Source organism: Amia ocellicauda, chromosome 5, assembly GCF_036373705.1.
Source record: "Amia ocellicauda isolate fAmiCal2 chromosome 5, fAmiCal2.hap1, whole genome shotgun sequence".
Taxonomy (NCBI): Eukaryota; Metazoa; Chordata; class Actinopteri; order Amiiformes; family Amiidae; genus Amia; species Amia ocellicauda.
This window is the reverse complement of record NC_089854.1, coordinates 26,889,157-26,909,949: the sequence shown is the minus strand read 5'-3', so window position 1 is coordinate 26,909,949 and position 20,793 is coordinate 26,889,157. Positions and strand designations below refer to the sequence as shown.

Sequence of the window (20,793 nt, the reverse complement as noted above, 5' to 3'; positions counted from 1 at the left end):
ACGTGAAGAGGGTGTTTTGTCTGAAAACTTGAACAGCTGCATATATAATAATAATAATAATAATAATAATAATTATTATTATTATTATTATTATTATTATTATTATTATTATTATTATTATTATGGGGGAAAAATGTGGGAGTTACATCTTACATAATTATACTTCCAGCATGCTTCAATAACATGATAGTCATTTGTGGACTTCCTTATTGCACAGATACACACATATACAATAAAAATATATAAAGTATATCAATATAATTTTATATTTGAAATCCCCTCATTTAACAGGAATAAACAGTGAGTTAAATGCTTTCATTACTGAAGTAATCATGTGGCACTACTATGACAAAGTAGAGCTCCATAATCTAAATTATATATATATATATATATATATATATATATATATATATATATATATATATATATAATAACTTTCGGTAAAGTAGGAATACAATATAAAACATTTGATTAAATATGTATGTTATAGTGCACACACACCTTACAGTAGGACATTGCATTTTTGTCTACAAAAAATGATATACCCAAATAGCTTTGCTTTGTTTCTGAATATCCAATTGACTTTCACTGCCAAAGTGCTTCTTTTATCTTTTGTCTTAATTAAGTGGTGATGGTAGATCTGATATTAGGTAGGTCATGATTCAGTTTTTTCACAATAGATGGCTATTACATTGTATATGGAATGGACATTAATAATAATTCATATAAAGAAACAATTATAAGCAGTTTATTGTGTCAATAGTGCAGTTTTTCAGTGTAATTTGTGTATTAGTCAGTGCTCTGTGAGTATTAAATTCCCTGAATATTTGTTCCCCAAATTACTATATTTTTCTGGTAGAAAAGTGTCAACATATTTTATTTTTCCGTTTGTATTTTTTGTAATTAGTTTGTAAATCATTCAGAACATTTTATTTGTGTTTGTTGGAATTAAAATGTCAAGAACATTGTTTCACTTTGCTAGTTCTGTTGTTTTATAAGTACGTATGAAATGGCCTCAGATCTCTCCAAGGGGTCAGGTCGGATTTTTGCTTTGCTTCTTTGCCTCCTTGGTTTTAGGGTTGGATTTATGTTTGGGAGGAGGGATTTGACACTCACACATTTTTTAGGGGTAACATTCACCAAACGTCAACTCGATCCAACACTATAGTTTGAGGCTTGGCTCTAGATACATCTCGTTTAACCTAGTAAAACCTCAACCCTGAATTAACATTTTTTTGTCCACTTATCCTGCTAAGTAGTTGTGTACAACAGTTTTCTCCCCAGCTGAATTTCTCTTGGAAATCCCATAGCCAAACTCTATGTTCCTAACTTGTATCAATTTCAATGAGCTCACTTGCATTGCACTCTAAAGAGGCCATCTCACTGTAGTTTCCGTGATAGAAACCTGGCCAAGTTTTCTGCAACCATTCTATATACAGCGGAGCATAATATTTTCTGTCTCAGAGAAAATACATCTGGACTGAGCCAACTATAGCATTGCATTGTCGACTTGGAACGTCCCCAGATTGACACATTCCTACATCCTGCGAGCTTGGCAAATGCACAACCAAAAACAGAGACAACTGAAAACCAACCACACAGACAAAGGAATATTAAACAATTTAATATTGGTGATTGTTTTGTAGTAATACATTATAGTGCTGTAACGGGTATATAACATGAGTACAAAATGATTCGTCCAAAAAACTCCTTCCAGAATAACTGACCAGCAGGAAAACAAAATGCTGTTTATAAAAAAAAACATATGTATAAAAATAACATTTACAGCAGTTGGCAGTGAATGTTTCCTTTGACACAGCTTCTGGCTTGTGCTGTGTGGTCTTGTTTGACACATATGGAGCTGATAAGATCAACAATTAGTTAGGAAACATTTAGTTTAATATCTGATTGGCTTTCATTGCCTTTGTGGATCCTGAATCACTTTGATGTCTTTCCGAATCCCTGCACTCAGATTGTATGAAAGCAAAAGTTGTACAAAATACGAAAATTGTATTGCACCGATAGATGTTTGGTAGAATTTGTACCTTTCCTGAGTCACTGTTTTAACTCCAGGTCCTGTCTACCCATTGCTAATGCCACTAATATAACTAATATCTCTGAATATTTGTTTGTCCTGCATGTTTTTTATATGGCACAGCCAAGAGTAATGTAATTCAGAAATGCACTGATCTACTGTCTATTTACCTAAAGTGCACTTTTGTTTTTTAAGACTGCTCCATCCCCATTAAAAATATATTAAAGTAATGATATAAAAATACAATATTTTTTTTAGCTAAATACTGTTTGACTGAATTTAGGATTGTACCTCATTTTGTTTAATAGCACCATAAAATGCAATGACAGTTGGTTAAATATGATGAAAAGCACCATTGTTTTTATAATACCAAGCACCCTTCAAAAGGTTGCAGATGTTGTGCCACCTCTCTTCCAGTTGCTGACTGGAATACAACCAAGTGCTGCAGAAAGAGACCATGTAGAAGTTGCATAGTTCCTGCTCTTGTCAGGGTGACCTTTACTGCATTGAAATGTGATTCTATTCCCCAGGGATGAATGGAAACAATTCCAGTCCTAATTTGTCACGGGATGAGCATAAGTTGTGTTAATTCTTCAGGAAAACTGAAGGACTGGGTGCGTTTCTAAACTGTCACTGGGATTGTCATTCATAAACTGAAACATTCACTTGCAGAAGCTGTGGAAAACTAAAACAAGCGGGTTAGTAAAGTTTTGATTGTCTACTTCAGTTTCAATTAAAGGTCAGTTCTTCCCTTTCTACATTAATGGCTATCATGCAGCTGTTTAATTATGATGAAGTGTTCCATCCCCAGAAGCTTTAGCAATATCTCACCTGACTGTGGGTTATGTTACCCATGACATTTGAATTTAATTTAAAAAAAGCATATACATTTTGTTCAAATTCATTTTTTATGTAAATGTTTAAAATACGTTTAAATAAAAACATAATCTAATAAGTATATTGAATAGAGCATATCATAATTTTTCAACTGCCCAGTTGTGTGATTATTAAAGCTAAATGAAATCAATCAAATTATGATATTTATATGTTCAGCAGAGGTTGTTTCCAACTTAGCATTAAATTAGCTGTGTGTTTCTTGAATTCTGCTTACTTATGTAGTGCAATTTGTTAAAATTTTTTGTCCAGCGAAAAATAAATGTTTGTGTAGTGTGAAAAACACAGTAACACTCAAATCCACTTGAGAAATGTCATGCCTAATAGGAGAGATTAATGATCCCACAATGTTTCATCCTGCCAAAAAGCTCAGTTGGTAGTTCTTTATTTGGAGACATGATTACATTAAAAACATCAGAATGTTCTACTGGAAAAAATAAATAAATACTCCAAATACGTTTTTCTCACTCTTGGTACAGGATTTACTCCTGCTGTTCGGAACTTTAATTTAAATTTGAAATACTATTTGAAATGTAATCTTTCATCTTTTCAAATTGCACCAGGAAAGTGCTTTGAGAAAGTGAAACAACTTCTGGTCCAATGAGGGAACCTGAATGGTATTGAGGATTTTTAAAACATTGATAGTTAATAAACATAGATGGGAGGGGGAGGGGAGCTTCTGAAGTTTTCTATGGAAGAAAACATGAAGCTGGAAAAGTGCTGGAATCATGGTATCCTACAATATTAATTATTTGCCACAATATCACAAGAAAAATACCTTAAATGGATTTTTTTTTTTTGTGACAATATTGTTTGGTAGAGGCGCTGCTTTTTCAGTTAGTCATATTAGTATTATAGTCTGGTTATTACACACAGTGAACCACTGAGATAATTACAGGTTAGTACGAAATTACATGTTTGTATTTCATTCCAACGGCAATAATTGATTTTTGAGGGAATTTAACTAGTCATGAGTCGTCAATAACAGGGGACATATCAGTATGAAACACATTAGTTTGCCCAGCTGGAGAGAGAGAACAGAATTCCAAGATTGCCAGGTGTATGAATGAATCACACTAAATGAGAACCTGACCCACACGCACCAACAAACAACAAAATATTAAATTGAATATCTGTAAAAATAAAAATGTAATGGGTACAAAATTAAACACTCTTGGTTGTTTGAAATATTACCATAACCCCACCTCCCTACAAAATAACATACACAAAGGTAAACCACAAACCCACTATCACTCTCTAATTTGCTGAGGGATATAAGCAGCACATACTTAGCTATTGGAATAAAATGAATATTCAGTTTGCCATGTAAACCCACATTTGTGGGAATTCCAATACATGTAGAGCATTCAGAATATATATCCCAACTTCTCATATTCTGACAACGTAAAATTCAGAATTACTGTCAACATAGTTTATGAAATCAATTTTCTTGCACCAGGAATATGAATGAGATCTCCACTTCAGCCATCACTAAACGAAGAACAAATGTGCATAGGAGACGGTGTAATCAAATTACCCTCGAACAGATCTTTAATACCACTTGGGATAAGATGTATGAAAACAATGCTTTGTATTGTTGAGTAAATAGCTCTGTCAGTGGGTTTGAGGGCCAACCTCTCTGCTGTAGAAGGTGGTGTCCCCCTGGGCCCAGCAGCCTGCTAGAAGGTGGATGGTCTACAGCCCAAGCTGTGGGGGGGTGGGGGTGCTGACTACCCTTCACTCTTGGCTTTTATCAGATATCCGTTGAAGGTGATGTAGGTGTCAAAGTCATCGCTGAAGATGGCATTCTCCCGCTCGCCCTTGAAGAGCCGCACATAAACCTCGTCGTTCTGCTCCAGATCCAGCATGACGCTCTGGCTCTGCATGATGCTGCGGTCACTGGGTTGGGCGTACAGAATCACAGCCTCCTGCTCGTTGTGCATGAGGTGGATGTAGGTCTCCTTCTGGTTCCAGGTGTGCACGTTCAGGTTGAAGTAGTAGACCCCCGGCACGTAGCAGAAGAACTTGCCTGTGAACAGGTTGAAATGGTTGTAGAGGTTGACGAACTCCGTGTCGAAGATGAGCGGCTGGTAGTACTCGTTGCTGTGAAGGGCTTTCTTGCGCCCAACGGAGAATGCTGAGTAGTAGGTCTTGCAAGGGTCCCCCGGTGTCCCAATGCTGCCTTTGCTGCCCTTCATTCCACTGGGGCCTCGAGGGCCAGTGTTGCCTGTCTTCCCTGCTTTGCCATATTGTCCCCGTTGGCCACAGTCCCCCTTCTCACCTGGAGAAACAAACCATCATTAAGGTAAGTCTGCAGGCTGCTGCCCTTCTTCACAGTCAAAATCAGGGGATATTTAATTTTCAGGAATATGCCAACTAACTTGTCAGTCCTACTTTGTAACATTTGTGTTTTTATTATGTGCTAAGATAGACCCAGATTTCCCCTGGTGATTAATTAGTGATATGTCTCCTACGTTCTCTAGTGGATCTTTATATCATCTGACCTGACAGCTGTCTGCAAATTGAGTTGTTTTTGTTGTTTCAATTAGGGCTTGAATTTTACAACGCTGGTGTTTTTCTAATCCGTGCCAGAGCTATATTACATTTCAGCTGTACGTTGTACAGTATAAATAGTTTTTGTGTGTTATAATACGGGTACATATCCATGGTCCAAGCCTGGACAATCTAGTGCAAACTAGCCCAAAATGTGCTCTCCAGCAAAGCAGGGTGCCTGATCTGTCCTTATCCAAACCTTAATTACAGTCATTAAGAGACTCCTTAAAAAAGCTTGGTTTGGTTTGCCAGGGGATGTGTGGCTTTGACAATTGCAGAGCTATGAGAAATATGCCTGGAGTGTTTTTAATGTCAGGGTGTGGACTGAAGCCACAGGCCAAAGCTACCATTGTGTTTCCCTTTCCGAGTCCTGCGCTGACCTCAGAGGCACTAATCGCATGTTTATTCCTTGGCTTTCTATGCCTCCGTGTTGGACATAATCCACCGCGCTCCTCTATGGGTCACAGAGTTTGATGCTGTTAGGATCCTGTCCTTTATCCTCCCCTGCAGATAATTTGTAAATCAGTGTAAGTTACATGGCAGTAAGCTGGGAATGAGAGTGTTGTAACCACGGTGTCTTGGTGTAGTTGCATGTTCTTTGGGACAAGAATTTAAGTAACCGAACTCCGCCATGATGTCAGGCTGTTACCCTCAGCTCTTGCTTTATGTTGCTGTGATGCTTTGCAACACTTCCTCCTGTTCATTTTTTGATATCAGTGCTTTGGCCTAACAGCTGGGATATCAAAACCCTGGTTAGCAGTTTCTCTGCACATTTACTCATATTTCCTAGTAAAAATGCGTTTTATTTTATCCTGGCTGTGAGGAATGTCAGGATTGTCTGGTTTAAGCTTCGCAATATGTTAGTTTATATATATTTGTATCTGTTTTGGAATAAGATTAGCTGTGCTTCTCGACTACACCCATGCACGTCTGTTTGTGTCCTAATGCTTAACCCTCCATCTTAGTTTCTTTGCCCAGTAGTTTCTGTCCCTTATGAAGCTGCAGCTCTGTCCTTTCCCAGTTCAGTGACATGCTATACCACATTTATTACACTATGGGAGGAATAGAACTTGAAGAAGTAAAGCATGAGAAAGATCTAGGAGTCTACATGGATTCCTCACTTTCTCCATCCAAACAATGTGGGGAAGCAATAAAAAAGGCAAACAGGATGTTAGGGTATATTGTCAAAAGTGTAGAATTGAGAACAAGGGCAGTAATGTTCAGACTGTACAATGCACTAGTTAGAGCTCATCTGGATACTGTGTGCAGTTCTGGGCTCCACACTTCAAGAAAGATATCGCTGCTCTAGAGGCAGTTCAGAGGAGAGCAACCAGACTTATTCCAGGTCTGAAGGGAATGTCCTACTGAGAGACTGAGGAACTGAACCTTTTCACCCTGGAACAGAGGAGACTACGTGGGGACTTGATTCAAGTCTTCACAATCATGAAAGGCATCGACCACATCAAACCAGAGGAGCTTTTCCAGATCTGCAGGGACACACGCACCCAGGGACACAAATGCAAATTGGGCTTCAAGGCATTCATGACACAAAACAGGAGACACTTCTTCGCCACAATCTGGAACAAACTCCTCAGCGATGTGGTTGAAGCTGAAAATTTGGGAACATTTAAATATAGACTGGATAGGATCCTTGGATCACTTATTTATTAATGGACACCAAACGAGCACAATGGATCGAATGGCCTCCTCTCATTTGTAAACTTTCTTATGTACTTCTTATGTTCTTATTGCCACACAGTACTTCTCTGGGTGAGCCTTTCTGTTTTTATGACCCCTCTGTGCTATACCCATAGTTTTTACTATGCTCTCAGCCCTGGCTGTGTAAGTGCTGTATTTCTACCATCACTGAACACTGAAATGCAGGGTTTTGGAGGTGTGGGGGGGAGTTCGGGTCTCCATACCTTTCAGGATGGTAATGTTGATCTGTGGGACAACCTGGAAGGACTGTGGATACCTAGGGGGTTCTTCTTCTGTGTCACAGCACCGTCGGCATTCAGATGCCTTCCCCTGGCTCTGGGAGCTGCAAATACAAATACACACAACAAGCCCTCATCCATTAAGAAATTGGAATGGTTATCTTATTGCAAACCGATAACCTTTGTTGATCTTTTTTATAGTACAGAACCTGCACTATTTAGAAATGTAGTTTAAATTTCAAACATGATAGCAGGTATGGAACAAGGTTGTTAGTGTTTGATGGCTGGTTTTCTTTACTAGGCATTAAGTCAGTAAATGCATAACTCAACTGCATATTGCTGAATCTCTTTGTGGCTGTGGCAGATTTTTAAGGTGGGTCACTTAAAATGAATGATGAGGACTATTGCTCACCTGGCACCTTTTCTGTAGCCCTCGGAGGAGTGCGCTGACGCCTCAGGGTCTGTCCCGAGATCGGATCGCTCCAGGTCCAGTTCTGAATGAGGGGTTCTGTATGACTCGGATACCATTCCCATGCAGGATAGGCCCAGGACATACATGCAGGCAGCCAGGCTCGACAGGCCCAAGGTCTTCATGATCGACTGGGAGGGAAAGAGCCACTTTTAGTTTTTAGTTTAATTTTTTTCCTGGATCACTTTTATTTGTAGGATGTGTGCCATTTCTCAACTAAGTGAAACATGCCATGAAAAATCACTTGCATATAAAGCAGACATCATGTTTTTGTGCCGCCCCATTGCACTTCATTCAGGTGTTTTCCATTACCTTCAATTACGCAAGAAATTCTGTCACTGTCTGTATTAGTGGTGCACCTGGGGAGCCATGTGCAACAGCTTGATCACATGACGAAAGTGGGGGGGGAACACCTTGCAAATGAAACGTGGTGTGGTTTTGTTTCAGGCAGTATTGGAAGCATTGTGAACTTGAGATTTAATTAGTTTTTAGAGCTACTAGTCTTTGTAGTTTTGTGTGTGTGTGGCTTGGATGAATTATAAGCTTTGTTGTCCCTTTCTATTTATTCCATCTTTTTCTAACTGTTTACTTCTCCAGACTCTTGTATAGTGACTTCAGAGGCTTTCAAATGCTGAGCAGGGCTAACTGGGCACCGTCAGCCAAACCCCAGAGACTACAGCTGAGCCCTGGGCCAAACACGCAGCTCTTTTTAGATCTAGTGATTCATGCCTTTGAAACAGGGAAAAAAAAGTGTAGTCTGGCAACTGAGGTCTGTTATCAAGCTACTTTTCTGTGCATAGATATAATAACTTACACTGCTTTTAATGTGTTGTTATTTATAGTAAATCAACAAGCGTAGCCAATAGGCAAAGAACACGTGCTGCGAAATAAGACTAGATAAGGTAAGGTAATTAGATTACATCTACTGAGCAGATCGAATCAACGTGGCACTTCTGGATTAAAAAAAAAAATCTGCAAGCTGTAACTCTGTAACTCTGTAACACTGGAGGCACCTAAAACAAGCAAGAATGAAAAATATGTCGCTGAGCGTGCCATATATTTCTGGAACGGTAGCTGCAACTTATTAAAACTGAAGTAGAGTTTTAGCTTACGGAGAGGGAATTGTTTGTGCTGGATGAGTTGCTGATAAGCTAACACAGTCAAAGGGCTGGAAATAGGAATTCAAAACACGAAACTGAAAAATGTCCCAGATAGTAACAATTCTGACCACAGAAACCAATTTCAGAGGCTCTGAAAATAAAGAAAATATTTTGCTTAAGAGTTCCTTTGAGACTCATTTCTGGCTTTTACAGAGTCAGATGTGCTGTAAATTATTCAGTAGCCAACAAAATAAATAAATAGACTCGAATCCACACAGTGCAAACAAAATCTGCATTTTTTAATGTAGATGAAGAAGTAGTCTTTAAAGAATTTCGATTTCTGCTTGCATTCTCAGGGATGACCCAGATATGCTGTTTCTTGGAATGGTAATTTGCTCAGGACAGAATATATTCACAGCACTTCAGATTGTAAAGCTTGTAGAGCTGGGCCATGATGTATTTAATCACTTCACTACAATTGACAAATTGTAAATTGCCTCTATCAGAGTTACTCTACCAGTCTGTTCTACTGCAGAATGTAGTTCCTTTGTTAATTATTTCACTTCTTTTACCATCAGTTAATAAAAACGAAAACAGTACTTGATTCACTGGCATTCTTTTAGAAAATGAAAAATGTTTTCTATTGGATGTAGATGCAACATGTCCAAACAGCACCTGTCTATATCTTTATCATTCATATGAATGCAGGTACTCTTTGTGCCGGAGTGATGACAGTAATTTTACCTCTCGGATTCCTCATACTTATGTGTATGTGTGTGTGCGTGGGGGGGGTTCTTTCACAGTTGTATAAAAGAAATATAAAATATGTTGATTGAACTACCAGCCAGTTGTATGTATGACTCCTTAGGCTGAGGGGGAAATGAATAAATCATAATAATAATGACACACTAGAGGAACAGATTGATTAAATGAATGTAAAGCATTTGTTTCAAATGTTTTAAAACAACTAACTATTCCAAAACAAATTAAAATGTTTTAAAAATATCGACGTAAGCCTGAAATAGATATTCCTTCAAGGGCGGCTTTGTTTTAAATTCCCAAACAGTCAAAGGGGTGTAACTGAAACAATGTGGAAATAATTGTTTCTCTTCTACAACTGGGTCTGTATGGTGACCGAATGTTATTATAACAGATCCCTACTGAACGGGCTGTTTACTGTAGAAGTGCATTAGTTACTCCAATATTTTATTCAACGGTTGAGCACACAATCAAGCACAATTTTCCTGATCTGAGGGAAAAACTTTAAGATGTGAAGTCAAATTGGCTATGCTAAACTGCAATTGTGTCTCTTTCTAAAAACAGGGAGTCCTGAAAGTGATGGATTTGCCTGAGCTGGAGGATAAAGTGCCTTGGGAGGGGGGTGCATGTATGCTGTCTAGACCATGTGCAACATCCTTGCAGAACATCCAGAGGACAGAGCCACACGGCCAAAGTAAGAGACACATTCAATTCAGTTTTGAGGTTATTAGAAGGTAAACAATGGAGGGCTGTGCTGTGCTGTGCTGTGCTGTGCTGTGCTGTGCTGTGCTGTGCTGTGCTCTGCTGTGCTGTGCTCTGCTGTGCTGTGCTCTGCTGTGCTGTGCTGTGCTGTGCTGTGCTGTGCTGTGCTGTGTTGGATGGGGCTGGGCTAAGAGCATGTGTCTCTCTGTTGCTCGGCCAAGGACAGCACAGAGACAGACAGAGACAGGGCCAGGGAACAAACACCTGTCTCTCTGCCATCAAACCAGGCTGCCATGTCCTAGCAGGGATTCAATTCAAGACAGGGAACAGGGAGGGAGGGTCTTCCTATAACAAGAGGAACAGTCTGTGGCTTGTCAAGCATCAAGCATTAAAAAAAGAATGAAAGAAACAGAGCATTATATGTGCACTTGTTGCTATAGCTGTTCAAGTAATTATCTGTGATTTTTCTTTCCATAGTGAATAGCCTGCCTTTTTTCTTTTTCTTTTAATACAGTTAACAGTTCAAGTCCACCTTGGTTTTCAAGATGTCTTCCATGCTCTTGGAGGAAATATTAGAGAGGAAGAAAATGTGCTTGGGGTTTCACGTTGCACTGTGATGATTATTGCTGTGCTACTTGGTCAGGGATGTGGGCAATAATAAACCTGAAGCACCTGTTCTTCTTGTTCCAGCATTCTCCAGACCCCTGCTACTGTCCTCATCATCCAGCAGTAGGTCTATCCACTGATATTTCCCTCCACGTGTCTTCTTGCTTTATGTGGTTTCCTCTTATTGCAGATTACTGTAGAAACCATCCCCGCTTAACTGTTGATATTATTTATTCCACAGTACTCCATGTATGTTATAAAGAAATTGGTATTTTTCCCAGATTTTATGTTTCCTACCGTGCTTTCCCATTTTCTTTGCAAGAATTGTTAAAGCCCTGCCATGCGTTCAGAAGCCTCTCCCTTTGTCTTTCACTGCCACACTTCTCTTGGTCTGTCTGAGAGCTTCATCCCTCCAGAGGAAACATTTCCCTTCTCGGAGATTAAAATCTCAGTAATGACTTCCTACCTAGCTCTTGTTAAATTATTATTAGTTGAGAGTTGAGTAACCTTAGGCTGTTAATGAAAATGTATAATGCATACTTTATCTTACAATTAGTAAAGTGATATATCTGTATAAGTTCCTCTTAAATAAAGTTCAAAGTCTTGCAGTGGTAGAATCGCCTTCGGGTGGAAAATAATCCCCAACCAATCGTTTGATGTTTGCTGATAACTGTCACCTGACCTTTATTCCATTAGTTCACAGATAAACTAATACCTTGAGAAAATTACTTTTTTTTACGTAGTTTGAATGAGTTGGTCTTATAGTGAGAAATGGAAAAAGGCCTAGCTGTGACAAGGAGTAGTTTGAAACACTAGAATATAAAGATCAAAATGTTAAATTTATTAATTGGTTAATCCTGTGATATCTGCCCTTTTAGATGTATAAGCAAAATTTTATTCACCAAAATAAGAAAAATAAATACATAGATTGTCTTTTAAATAAATGATTGGTGGATTTTGTAATGTTTAATTAGGTATGCGGGGGAAGTAGGAAGAGTGTTTTGGTGAAAGTTTGGCTGATTTTATAGGATATTTTTGCTAATTTAGATACATTGTGCACTAATTAATGTTATATTTTGGTTGAGGGTTAGATTATACAGTAACTGCTGTAAAAGTTAGGGTTGCAATTCTACTGATTTAATTAAGATGTAGTTCTGGATTGGGCGTAACTTCACATTTTTGTGTTGGCTAAGCTAAGGGTTCTGGTTTATAGTGTCAGCTCTTTCAGTTTTCAGGCATAACAATGTGGTATCCCAGTTCAGAATAAAAAATCACAACATTATTTTGTTGTTAGGCTTATAAATGATCTCAGTACGAACTACTGATTTGGCTGCACTTTTACTGCCTGTATGTTTTATTCCACTCTGAAACCGACACAAATGCATCAGCTCCCTGTATAATTTGATCAACATCTGTTTCAAATACCAAATCCTCCTGCCCCTAATGTTAAAACTTCACTTCAGCCATTTAAAAAATCTGCAATTTGCAATCTGAGGTAAAGATGAAAGCACAGGCCTACTGAATTTAAAGGGAGTTTTTGATTTGTTTTGTTTTTTCTCAGCCAGAACTACGTACTCTTTTCCTGCCATGAGCTTTGTCACTTTTTTCTCGCACAACTGATTACATTTCTGATCCTTTTTTTCCACTCCTGCCTCTGGGGCAAGGTCTCAAAGATTTTGTTTTCGGTGCTTTGTTGCTCTGACGCTGCTTTAAACCGAGACAGTGTTGAAACTCAAGCAATTGCGCTGACCTTCAATGGAACGTATTACATAACCAGGGTATGTTATTACGCCCCTATTCTCCAGAGATCCTGTGACTGGGAACCGTCAACATCCATCCTGTTATTTGGACAACATTTAAAAGCTCCCACATTAAATGGCCTACCAACTACAGCAGGGAACAAAAGTTCAGCTTCTGAATTGAAGATTATATATGAGAAAAGAGACACGCCACGCTATGTAACTCCATCCTCCCATTCAACTCCATATCTCACACACCCCATAAAAACACAACACAGTTCTTTCCGAGGAATGATGCTTTATAATAAGATTGAATTCGCTGTGCTCTTGCTTTAACTGGAGTAAAACAATTCTTATGCCATACATTGTTTAGTAAACAATGCCAAATAGTTAACCAATTTTTGTTAAATATATATCATTTTTGTCAACAGTGGAAAACAAGGGAGAAAACTAGGCACTGAGTTTCAGTGCGCCAGAATCAACATTGTTTATACTGTTTGTACAGACTATTACTAGGTTTCCTCTCAGATGTTTTCATAGGATATTTTCTGGAGACTGTTCATCATTTTATTATTAGTAGTATTATTTGCAGTCTGTTGTTTGGGCTGAAAAGCGTCATGGACGTCTGTATATGGAGAATGCTCAGATGTTTCAGGGTGGTGTCAATCTTGAGGGATTGTTCCTGGAGCAAAATGGAATAGGATATGAATCTTTAAGCAGCCTTCTGTGTACATAAGAGCGAACCATATCGTTCTGGTTAGGAAGCAATCCTAGGCCAGAAACTCCCCCAAGTGCTGCTGTATAGAGCTAGATCTCAATCTGTGGAGTCTCGCTGCCACACTGACTCAATCCAGGGACAGCTTTTGTTTATTTATTTTTATTCATTAAGCAAGGCATTGCCAGATATGTCAGTAATTGCAGTACCATATCATTTAGACTATACCCCATTATGACCTTGCCAGTTATTTTTCCTACAGGCAAATGTGCAAGGTAATTTAAAGGGTTTTAAAAAGGAAGTAACAAAACAGACTTATGCACATTCTGGAACTCATGAGAAACTATTTTGAATGCCTTCCGAATTGTCCCTTCCCCCCCAAAAAAAAAGAAATAAATAAAAGTCAATCTGAAATACAACTGTTTCCCTCTGAGCTTCTCAGTAAATAGGGTTCACGAATGTCCTCTCCAGTGCCTGGCATGATACAATACACACAGCAGCCTTGTCTACCAGGTCTCTCCTCAGTGGGCACTCGGGGGACTGAATTCGCCTTTCAGTGTTTTGGAGAGCTGGCCATTCAGCCCTGAGCGGGAGGACTGGGTGGGAGGGGGCTTTGTCAGGCTCTGCTGCCGCTGCCCATTGTATCTTGGCAAGACAGTGAATGTCAGCAGCTGGCTGACGCCCAAACCCAATCGCCACAGAAACAAGAACAACGTGGCTGAAGCTGCTGGGCCTGGGGCACACAGAAGCAGGGCCAAGGGGGGATATGAAGCAGGGAAGCTGCTCCCCCCCACACACATACAAACACAGCAAGAGGCATCTGTCTGTCTGTGAAAGCCTGGGAGTGATTGAGAGGCAGCTTCACAATGCGGTGCAAACAAAAACCCCAAACCATACCCAGGCCTGCCTCGGTCATGTTCACCGACAAAACAAAAGGAAGCAGGGGAATAGAAGAGCCTGGTTAAATGTCCATCTTAAATAACACTCTGAGTGCACAACAGCACTGCATGTTCACAGTGCTGGTTCTCATTTAGTAGTCAACAGTCATAGTGGCAAAAAATTCAACTAATACAATAGCCCACAATACAGTTATGAGAGGGTGCCTATGATTCATTTTATATTGTGGAAAATTTATTATTTTTAGTTGACATGTATGAGCTTGTTGTGCTGGCCACAGACACCAACTATAATAATTAACAATTAAATGAAACAGAATAGTTTTTTGTTTGTTTTTTGGTTTTTAAAGCATGGTTCTTATATTGTACTGTTCCTTCCATTCAAATGTACAACACAAGCATGCTTTTGTGCTGGCCACAATTTACCAGCAGTGATGGTTGACAGAGATTTATAAGATCCTGTGAGTCATGTAAAATGGGTGCATACACGACAACTGCAGGAAATGGTCATAGGTAGCATTTGTTTTCATTTACAGTCAAAGTTCTTGAGTGTGCAAAAGACCATCTATGAATTTATCTATGTACCAGAGCATATATGTGGGTAAATATGTGTAATTAATCAGTTTATTATGAAACTGAACTAACTATATTGTGGATTTCTAGTGTGTATATAAAGATTGTTTGTAAAATACTGACAGGCAAGTATTCCAGTGAGACGGAGGACCGATTAAAGGGAATCACTTTTATTAGTGCTTTGTACTTGTGCACAAACCTTAAGCATATTTTAACCACAATCTAATCACTCGGCCTTACTAGCAATGTTCCACCACATAGAAACTTGAATAGCAATGTCTCGGTTCATTTCACACCACCTCATCACTCAACTAAAAGTGTGTTCTGCACTGTTTGCGTTGAAAAATCTACCGTCCCCTCCTGCACAAAACTTTGCTCTGATGTGATTTTTTTATTAAATACCAGTATTTGCATTATTCCACTGAGTCCTGTAGCTCATTCAGGTTTACAGAAAATATGATGACCCCAGGGAACAGGTGAGTGGGATCCATTTTCAGCAGACTGTAAATCAGTAGCACCCCTGTCTTGTGCAGGTTAGGATTTGTCTGGGAATACGCTCTGCTTCCCGCCTGGAGACGCCACACAATAACCAGTTGCACTGAAATGCATGTGTGCGTATTGTGTTTGTACTGTGTTCAATGCCGAATGTGCGTGAATACATTGGAAACAGCTGCTTTACAGAGCCTGCTTTAGGCACTAATCTTTCCAGAGGAAGACTTGTTGTTTGTGTTCTTCTCAGGCTTTAACTGAACAAGAGGGAAGGATTGTCTTTGTTAACTTTGTGAAGATGGCTGTACAATTAAACGTGAGCATGTACCGCAGTACAGAAATGTTTTTTAGTTTCTTAATGAGGCGTTCATTCCTCAATGGTCTCCTCTTGAGTTCAGTCATTCATACACATCCTTTGTGTTTTTTTGTTGGTTTTTTTGGAAGGACTTCAAGTAGAAAAAAAAAAGAATGTCCTGTTTTAGGTTAGAAAAACAAATAAATCAAAACACAAATGATCATCCAGAAACAGAGGACCTTAGTTTCATTGTTAAGACCTTGTTTAGTGCAAAGCCTGATTTAGTAGAATATCTAGGATGCTTGTCATTAATAAAATAGCATGTCCACAACACTTTATCTTCTGAGTTTCACTCTCAAGGTCTAGTTGCCACTTTCTGGTTGTGGCTTTTTTTTTATTAAGTTCGAAAGCTGTGGAAGCACTCATCACACCACACTGCAGATGCTTTCTGTTCAGAGATGCACCTACTGCTACACAATGTTCAAAATGTGGACAGTCAATTCCATATAATGCTCAAGCAGCTAAATGAATATACATTGTAGGAAGCATTTATACTTTTACGACTGAAACAAGCGGCACAACTGTTTAATCAACTTTCTGGGTTTCTTCCTGAAATGGCTGGAAGAAATTCTACAATAGATTTAATTTATAAAAACCAGAAAAAAAAATGGAACCAACGACCCTCTCTCATTTGTCATGTGTTCTTATATTCATGTGTGTGTGATAGACTTTGTAGAAGTCAAGTTTCAGAGAAAAGCTGAATCATGGTAAATTACCCGTTTTTATCAGTTTCAGTTTATCAGGATCATTTTTATTAGATTTGGCCATTGTATTTATTTGCTAGGGCTTTATAAACGAATCAGATTCAAAACTCCATTCTTGCAGCATATGAAAATAAACATTGGCAAGGAATTTTTAAATCCCCACTGAGATGTTTTTAGAGTAATAACATAATGCAATCCAATCTGATTTTATTAGTCAGCCAATTAGATGACCAAACTCGAGGCAAGCTTTAGAAAAGAAAACTAAAGCTGTTTGACAGTCCCAAAGGGCACAACGTTTTCAAGTGCATCACAGCCAAATGCTGTGCAAAACTAACTTTAATGAAACTGAGTCCTTGCATGGTCCTGGCAATGTGGGAACCTACTGCACACCACAAGACAGGTTCACAATCACTTGCTTCAGCGCATGCACCTTTTGTGACCTTTTTTAATAAACCAAATAAGGAACACAATCAAATGATCCTGTCTGAAATTGCATTAGTATTACAGACAACAAAGTGGTAGTTTCGGTTTGCATAATGCTCCCATTACTAAGACAGAAACTGGCAATGTGGTTATAGCAAATGCTTACTTTAAAAGACCTACCTGCAGGATTGTGAAAAGCACCCCTTGTGAAAGCAAAAAGTCGTCTGCAGTGTAACTTAGTTTGGGAAGATGCGGTGGCAGTGTGACCGTCACTTACTCTCCGGCATCTCCTTCTCAATCCCAGCAACACTGCCTGCAGCTGGAATCCTGGGATGGAAAGACAAATGAACAGAGTAGGGAGGGAGGGAGAAGGAGGAGTGAATATAGGAAGAGAGGGAGTGATATAAGTAGGGAAAGGGAGCCAGACTGGGAGAACCAGACAAGGAGAGGGGTGGAGAGAAAGGAGCGGGGGAGAGAACTTTGTGTGCATCTCTCTCCTGTCTTAGGTTCACAGGCAGGTATGTGTGATGACAGAGAGGTGTTCACAAGCAGAGTCAGTTAAGCCTGCCAGGCTCCAAAGGGATTTACTGTTGCTTTCCCTTCTGGAAGTTGCACAGGCAGATGTGTACGGGCAAGCGGAAAGTGTAGTGTGTCTCCGGCCTTTCCCTTTTAAGGAAGTGCTGAGGAAATTCCTTGAGTGTAGCTGTGCAGGATTGTCTTTGACCACAAGATGGTGGTAAGTGCTCCTGCAGTAATTCAGTCATAACTAATCCCTTGCATCCTAACTAAATGGAGGCAGCCATGCATACAGCTCTGTGATTTTCTCACAAACTACCCACTGCCTTTTGAAACATATTTTGAAACCATGAATCACCCTCCGAAACCATTGCTGTTTCATAGATGAGTGCAATTAACAGCTGACTCAGCCTTTCCAATGCTTAGAGTGTGTTATGGAACATTTTGCTTCAAGATTGAAAAACTGTACCTCTGTTGAATGTTGTTTTTTTTGCTTGCTCTTGGTACACATTAAGTTATGTCATACCTGCTGCCGTTCCAACTTTCTGCTGCCTGGATCAGTGGTCCCCTCCTCTCGGTCTGGCACAGAGCTTCACTCACACACAGCTAGGCTGATCTCAGCTGGACCAGGCCAATGGTTACAAAACGTATTTTAATAGAAAACAGCAGCTTACATATTTTTTATAAAGCCTAGAATGGTGTTTTAAAGGAGACAAGAAAGCACAGAACAGAATAAAATAAAATGTTTTTGTTTGCCAGTTTCGTTTAATTGATCTGTAAAGGGACATCTTCATTTGAGATTTATTTATTGTGTTTTTGCAAGTCAAATTGTGTATGTTTGTGTATATATATATATATATATATATTAAGAGCTTGTTACACCTCCTCGCTGATTATCATCCAAGTGGACTGGTGCCAGTAAGAGCTCTTTTAGTCGGCGTAGGGGTAATTTTGGGAAGTTCATAAAGACCAAAGCCCACCAAAAGCATTTCTTGGTGGCTTAACAGATTTAAAACTGCTTATTCTAAATGTGGTTTTGTTTTCACAGCAACGGAATAAAATAAACCATTGTAGAGACAGAACGAGTATCCTTCTTGTCCAGTGATTCTGAGAAAAACAAGCAGGAAGTTGTTTGTCTCCGGGTGGTATTTATTCTAGTGTGCACAGGATGAATTAGTTAGTGTTTGATTTGATTAAGATTTTCTTTACTTTGTCCCACATACGTTGTGACAAATTGATTAAATTGAGCATTTTAATTAAAATAAATGAACAAGAAAACTGTAAAAACCAAAAAGTGCTTGAGAGCATTCCTATTGTAGACTATTTTGAAAGCAGATTCACATTCCCGGTTCCTTAAAAGAAATGAAATTGTGCTTGTGTTTTATACCACATCCTGCAAACAGAGGCTGTGCAAATTGTCGCTTTGGTCTTTCTATTTCATTATATACAACTTCCACTTTTGCTGCAGCCAATTCTCAATCTGAAACCTGTAGATTTATGGGCGTGACCCTCGGTCAGACTTTGGAGACATGCACAAAATGGGACTGTAGTTTTACAAGCTCAGATGAGATCCCTAATGTATAGAGAGCTATGCTCCAGCTCCATGGTTTCCTACACTGGTCCCAAGGGACCACTGTGTCTGCTGGTTTTCATTCCAGTCCCACAGTTGTCAGTTGGAAGCTCTAGGTCTAATGGGGATTAGATGTAAATACCAAGTAAATCAGGAGATTTTCTAGGCCTTAACATGGGGGAAAGGTGTGAACCCTATAATAGGCCGTGTTCATTGTGACCAGCAATGTTTATATTGTTTCTATATCCAGGTGGGCCGGTGATGCCTGCTGTGTGTGGGCTGATCATCACGACCAGGCAGCCTGTGGACGGAGCAGCTGCAGAGAGATGGGATGAGAGCCAAAGAAACTATTTAAAAACAAAATAAAACATCTGAAGCATTTGAGGTCCCTGCCTTTGTTGGGGGCCTTTCCCAACACACATCTTACGTTCTTAAGCAACCAAATCCCATCCTACACATCTGATTCAGAACAGGATCCTCATAATGCAGTCTGTTTTGAGTGTTGTGCTGCTTTGTTTGAAAGCTGTGTATTGAAATGCTGTCTTAAAGCTTAAACATGCTATTTTTCAGTTTATCATGGGGATTCCAAAATGCATTTCAGTTACTCGTCTGCAGAGTCGGGCTAAATAAAGCTCCCTGAAATAGTCTCTTCAATGCTGCTCAAAACATCTCCTGGAATGGCGTTTGGAGGAAAACTGTAAAAGCACCGTTCTCTGATTTCGCTAATTCTCCATGGGGGAAATGGATTGAGGCCTCAGAAGGCTTGCAAATTGAACTATGTGTCTTTGTAAATCCTGGTAAACATGTTTGAGGTACTACTGTTAACATAACTGGCTGTCATCCAAACTGCTTTACTCTGTGAATAGTCGGTTCCCATTCTAGGTAATGATAGACAAAGGACCTTCCTCATTCCCTTACTGTACCAAGTAGCTCTGCCTATTAAACTAGTCTCTTGTATTGCATTGTATTGTACACCAATCTGTCTTTTGGTCTGTCTTTCAAATCAGATACACATATTACATCAGATTAAATCATAAGGCTTTTAATACCTGAACCAGATACTGACAAACGTGGTCTATTAGTATTTGTATTATGATTGGTTGAGTTACCTGTCAAACATGCCGAGCTATGACTCACAAGAAAACACTGTAGCAGTATATTCCCAAAGCAGAACTGCTAAATGTCCACTAGATGTCACTCTATACTAGCAGAATAGTCTACCTATGCACCAACAAATTGTAAACGATTTAGTGCTATGCTTATACAAATAAACACTTCCAGATAAGGAATAAACATCATATATCATAAACAAAGACCATGTTTTATTAATTGGTGTTAATCTGGTGTTACTTTTGCATATTTTAGCCAATACCAACCACATAAGATAATAAACAGAAGCATAATTAGAAACCATCACCTACATTTTTGTTTTAAATAAACAGAAATGTAGTGTTTCTTTCACACTGACTAAATAAATCTTTATTGAGGATGTCAGATTCTATCCCAAAACTGACAAGCAATAGCATTTTTCCACCACAAAATATAATAATCCCATAACTGAAATGTAGCCTAGGAAGCTTGACAATAAAGGATTTTTTACATACATTTTTGGGGCAGATTTAAGTCTTTCTTGTGGCTCCGAAAGTGGAATATATTTTACTGACAGAAAAGGATTTAAAAATCATCCTGCCAGGGTGTTCTGAGTGTGGGTCTCTCAGGGCTGTATTCGCTCTCACAGCTATCACTAGTGGGTTGGTG

General features: G+C 39.1%; 1 protein-coding gene across 1 annotated transcript; it reads right to left on the bottom strand.

Moving 5' to 3' along the window:
- Nucleotides 1-1,608: 1,608 nt before the first annotated feature.
- Nucleotides 1,609-17,377, bottom strand: c1qtnf1 (C1q and TNF related 1). The gene is made up of 4 exons (XM_066704636.1): nucleotides 17,130-17,377; nucleotides 7,832-8,019; nucleotides 7,405-7,523; nucleotides 1,609-5,210 (listed from the first exon to the last, which is right to left on the bottom strand). Exons 2-4 carry the CDS (start codon nucleotides 8,011-8,013, stop codon nucleotides 4,660-4,662), a joined length of 852 nt encoding a protein of 283 aa, XP_066560733.1. The 5' UTR covers nucleotides 8,014-8,019; nucleotides 17,130-17,377; the 3' UTR covers nucleotides 1,609-4,659.
- Between the last annotated feature and the right edge of the window lie 3,416 nt (nucleotides 17,378-20,793).